The 5,681-nt window shown below is 43.5% G+C and overlaps 1 protein-coding gene across 1 annotated transcript; it reads right to left on the reverse strand.

Annotated features, from left to right (window-relative positions):
* Nucleotides 1-5,268, reverse strand: LOC125745114 (ETS-related transcription factor Elf-3-like). The gene is made up of 9 exons (XM_049017615.1): nucleotides 5,110-5,268; nucleotides 4,376-4,531; nucleotides 3,544-3,777; nucleotides 2,786-2,908; nucleotides 2,492-2,620; nucleotides 2,278-2,367; nucleotides 1,988-2,104; nucleotides 1,584-1,779; nucleotides 1-769 (listed from the first exon to the last, which is right to left on the reverse strand). Exons 2-9 carry the CDS (start codon nucleotides 4,524-4,526, stop codon nucleotides 664-666), a joined length of 1,146 nt encoding a protein of 381 aa, XP_048873572.1. The 5' UTR covers nucleotides 4,527-4,531; nucleotides 5,110-5,268; the 3' UTR covers nucleotides 1-663.
* Between the last annotated feature and the right edge of the window lie 413 nt (nucleotides 5,269-5,681).

Consider the following 5,681-nt stretch of genomic DNA (forward strand, 5'->3'; position numbering starts at 1 on the left):
TAGTGAGCACAGATATTCTTTATTAAAAACTTTGACTGTACAAAAGTATTATAATATAAAAATGCACATTAGATTTACTTTTTACACAGCAATTATAAAACAAAATCCATTTAAATCAGGGTAATTAAAAAATTCACAATTCATAATCATTTCAAAATATTGATTCCCAGGTAGTTAAAACATGTCTTAATGTATGGCACTACTCTGTCATAAGGTTTCATTTACACACTGCTACAATGTTACACTGTCAAACCTTAAACTGCATTACAGTGCTGCAGTTTCATGACTAAACGCCTGCATTGTTGGACTGCTACATTTTTCTAAGGTTTAACTCTTGTGCCACAGTGTTACAGTTTTGTGGTCACACGGCTAAATTATCACCATCTGTAGGTTCAGAAAAAAGATCTTCGTAAAAATAGCTTTGTGGCCTTGGGGTGGAGGGTAACATTAAATTAAATGAAACAGACAAAAGTCACAAGCAAGCATAGAATAGGAATTTAAAAAGTTGGTTCATACAACCTACATCAGCCAAAATATTAGCTTACATATTTCTGCAGCATCTTCCCCGGTATGAGAACACTAAAGCAAAAGACAAAATCCTCTTTGCTTTTGGCTGCCATTGGACCATCCAAATTACTGCTCTTGACCACTGAGACTCTGCTCTTATAGTCCAGCTTCCCCATGTCGCCACCCGCTGGAGTTCTTCCCAAACTTGTACACTAAACGTCGTCCATCCACCCGCTCCAGAATCTCCCTTTTGTAGTAGTACCTGTGTAACAAACAGAGAGCCCATCACAGCTTCTTTTTTACCACCAAATATCTAGAAAAGAATGAATTTCAGATCTATTGAAATAACAGTATATCTCCGTACTCATTTTGACATGGTACTGGATGAATGTTAGATGAATGGATGGATGGATGGATGGATGGAAGGAGCCAAGGGCATAACTTTGGCTTGAACATTGGGGGGGGAGGGGTTGAGGTCTCCACCCATTACGGGGGAAACATGCTTATTGGGGGGAGGGGTTGTATTAGCTGATTTTGATTTATTGGGGGGGGCTACAACCTCCCATCCCCCCATAATTTATGCCCATGGATGGAGGGTTAATATAACAGTACCCATTGTGCTGTACTACCCTATTGCACCCACATAATGTTAGGACACACGAATGGATTTTCTGAGAAAATACCCAACCGCCTTTAGCATAGTTAAAAAATTTTATGTAGTTGCTTGAGATACTAGAATTCAAAAATTGTACTCAGTTATAAGCTTGTACTAACATGGTCAAGGGCAATATAAGAGGTTCTGTCCTGGAATGTGGCATTCCAGAATCTACACTGTTAATGACTACAGTTCCACATACCTTCCCCTAACACCTTTATGGAGTTTGACCGCACATATCAGCCATTCCTTTGTTTCTTTGTTTGATAAGTTGTGCAATATTTATATTTCTCTCCAGTGTGATACACACAATAAATTTAATGATGTCCAGGAAAACTTCCTTAAATAGGTTATAAATACTGTAAAGGCCGTACAGTGGTTGTAGGTTTCTCTGAAGGACGCCCTGCATTCACAGTCTTACCTCATGGCGCGGCTGAGCTTCTCATACGTCATGCTGCTGTTTCGCTTCTTCTGGCCCCAGAGCTGGGCTACAGCCTCTGACTTGAGGAATTTAAAGACACCTTGCTGATGGTCCTCCCATTTCATCAGGCCTGGATTCTGCTCTGGGTGGATCAGGATGTCTCGGATAAACTCCCAGAGGTGTGTCCCTCTTGGTGCTGCCGGGGAGAATGCAAAGTATTGGCCTAAACTATTCCCGATAGAGCGATTTATATAGATAATGAGGGAGACATAAGCAATGGTGAGAAACCCTAAAAATACTGTGGATGTATGAGTGGCAGTCAAATATGTTTTTTGAGATGTTCGTTTTTTTGATGTAATTTTACACATGAATCCTGGTTGTATTGAAGTTTGATGGAAATTCACCATGTTTTCTCCTCCTGATCTGCCCGTAATCTTCTGAACAATGGCTCTGCTTCCTCGGCCTTCCCCGGCCTCGCTTGCTGGGCTTCAGCTCCCCTCTTTCTGCCCTGAAGGTTCCAGCTGGTAACAACAACATAGCGACATATTGTAGGTGCACTTGAGCATGAGAAGCGTACAGTGTACCTTGGTGTGACATGACCAATTTATTCTACAGTGGCTAGCCCTTATGATCTTGCACAACTTTATTATCTTATAAAACAAAATTGGCACAGAGGATGGGAGGCCATGCTCACATGCAGTACGAGGACAGGGAGTGTCGGGAGTGTCCGGGTCAGAGTCACTCCCAGAGTCTGAGTAAACGGGGGTGATCTTGAGGCATATTCCTAGTGAAAACAAGAATGGAAATGAGCTGTTAGACCGCAGGTTGGTGCTCAGAATACACCTAGTTAGGCATGTAACCAGAGCAAACCTGGAACTCCTGTAGAGTGAGAGACCAGGAGAACTTACTTGCATTGGAAGAGTCCAGGCTATCTGGCAAGGTGGACCCTGATTCATATCCATTGTCACTCACAGGTGTCATGTCTCCCATTGTCTTGGGCCTGTCTTGGACAGGACCGTCAATGTCGTAAGCGCTCTCTGCAAAGGGCACACAACAAAGCAAGGTCAAGGAGCAACCAGTCATGTAGCTTGTGGGGCTTGAGATTATAGGCGACATTAACAACTATCAGGGTGAGGGCTGTGTGAGATGTTCAGGAGGGAAGTGCAGGAGCAGTATGTCAGCAGTATGGTACCTGTGCTCACCTTGGTGTTCATTCACAATGCTTAGATCGTAGATACTTTCACCTCCACTCACGTTAAGGATTTCCGGGTACTCATCCAGCAGATTGTTGAGGAAGTCACAGGTCATGGTTATATCATTGGCACCTGGAATTGGGGGACACTTTTCAGAAACTAAAGCATCTCTCAGCTCACCATAAGAAAGAATGAATCATAGTGTACGAAGGCAAGTTACTACATCAGGCATGGCACTCTGATTTGGAGTGTTTCAGTACTTAATATGGGACTAACATGTTTCAGTACTTAATATGGGACTAAACATGTTTTTATGTATTTTTTTTCTGTTTGACGTCATGGCCTGTGGTAGGCGTAGAGATGCACACTGTATAGCACGCTAAAACAACATGAAATCTGAATCCCCACATCGGGATGGGGGGGGGGAGAGCATTGTTCCGAGGTTTGTATTCAGCCTTTGCATTTTTCTGCCCACATGATATTTACTGGTGTGTAAATGACGCTGGTTCCCTCCCAGCTGAATGCCCCCCCCACCCATAACTGAATATATCTCAGTCCAAACAGGACAGGGTCAAGTTTCAGAATGCCTGCTATTCAGCAAACCATGTCCTTCGAAATGAGTGTCAGTTCAATTACATAATTAATTATGACTTAAATGGCACTTTCATGGAATATGACTTTTTGGCTCTTTAATAATCATTAATATGTTAGTCTAAGCTTTTCCGGGTAAGTATCTCCATTAAGCTGGTTTCTGTGTTTCTCCTCACCATATTTAGCTTTTAGCTCCAGCAAACTGTGAAAAAGTCGTTCCCCTAGGGAGCCGAAAGCAGACACGAGGGCCTGGTGGGACATCTGGCAGAGTGTGGCGCCGTCGATGGAGCAACTGGACATGTTGAGAGTGCAGGCATCGAAATGGGCGTCTTCCACATGGTGGCTGATCCACTCCATGGTGTTCTGTTTTGTCCAGTACTGTGGTGGCAGAAGACGCCAACCTGGCTGCTCTGGAGAGACACAGTGACCCATCAACATCCGGGCTCCTCATCATTAGGAGCTGAGGAGTTGAGTCTTCAGCAGACAGAAACACACATACACACAATATGCACTGGATGTGTGCAGACCAGAAGCTGCCCATGTGATCATTCATCTGGGTTTCAGGTGCCCTCTGAGGTTTATGGTTTGGAGCAGAAGCAGCTCCCTCCATGTGCTCATCGCCAATCACACCCAGAATCTGTTAACCCGCTTATGCTTTTTAAACCTGACTATCTAGCAAAGCTCCCTCCAGCTTACCGTAAGGGTGAACAAGGCTAAACCGGTTATACCCAGAATCGCATGTTAAAAAAATAATGATCAAGATTTCTTAGTAAAAAAATATCTGGATTATTTTATACCTTCCCTAATCCTTGCCAAACTTTATTACTGTGAACTTTGTTTTTTAAGGGTCACAGTCAGCCGGCATAGCTGGCATTTTTCGTATTTTGCACAAAACATGATGGTAGAAGGTTCCAGTATGGTCTTCGAAGGAGTAAAGTGGTCTCTGCGGTTGGAGGCCATGTCTCTGTGTAGAACCAGTCAGAGTGCCTGTGTGCTTAGGGGTCTTACCGTGTGCACTTGGCATCAAAGTGAAATGTGAGGTCGTGAGAGGTTGCAGTGGCTCATTCAGCGATGGGGGTTGCAGGGGGTCAATATCTGCGGTCTGGTACATCGCCCAGTTGGCATCTGTAAGGACGCTACTGAGGTCGCAGGAAGCCATGGGATCTGCGGTTTGAAAGACACAGTCAAGCCACCATTACTCTGTCTATCGGTGACCTGCTCAGGAAAAGCCTCATGGTGAGCATCTCCAGAAGCAACCGCAGCATGTTGGGAGGTAGAATGGGGGACTTATTTTGACAATCTGTTCGTACAATGACACCCCTTTATTACTTACAAGTGGTTGTGCTACCTAACTTGTCAATTCCTTCTAAGCTGCATATTTTCTTCCTATTGCAACAAATCATGACCATCCTCAACATGTACACCTCCAGCACCTGAAGATCATTTTTAATGAATTTAGCAAGAGAAAACTTGCTAAGCATCACAGTACAAATTCATTGTATAACCACAACAAGCCAACACCTCTACCACTGTTAAATCATGAAATATTATTCAGTTACTCCCACGTAATGAGAGATCATCCCAAACACATTCATTCAGCTCATTTAATCCAAAAATCAAAATTCAGTTTCTTAATAGCCAATGTAGTTTTTTTATGTTTTTTTTTTGTTTAGTTACTTGCAGGAACATAGATGTTTAATCCAAAAACATGAAAATGAAACTTAGGCAGAAAACGAACCAACCTGCACACGACAATCCAAAGACAGGCAATATCCAAAAAAATATGAGCGCTAGTAGTCCTTATGCTTCCACTGATGGGTTAACTTTGGTACTTAGTCCAGGCTCTGCGCTTTGTCCAGCTCTGGTGTCTCTTTTAGCTGTCCTGGGCTGTACCTCTTGGAGCCATTATATATACAGTGTTGCCCAAGGGGCTGGGCCCAGGTGAGTGTTGTTACGGCAGCAAGGGGGAATTCCACAGAAGTAATTTGCATAACCCGCAGCTATACCCCACCCCCTTTTCCCAGGAACAGGCTTATCTCCTTGCTCCTGCTCTGACTAGGCCCAAATTCTCCATGACAGCAGGGACGTCTGTTTTGAAGCTGTCGTGCTTAATCATTATACTACATTGCCCTTGACTTACTGCTACCTTCAGTCTCTTTTACTCGTTTCCCTTCCTTACACTCCCACAACAACGCACACTTTCAGCCGCTCTTTACTGGTTTATGATGAAGTCATCTGTGGAAATATTTGCTGCTGTTTGAAGGTCTCCTGGCTGGATGTCCCTGTTATTCCACAAATTGTACAAGTACGGCCA

This window comes from Brienomyrus brachyistius, chromosome 6 (assembly GCF_023856365.1).
Source record: "Brienomyrus brachyistius isolate T26 chromosome 6, BBRACH_0.4, whole genome shotgun sequence".
NCBI lineage: Eukaryota > Metazoa > Chordata > Actinopteri > Osteoglossiformes > Mormyridae > Brienomyrus > Brienomyrus brachyistius.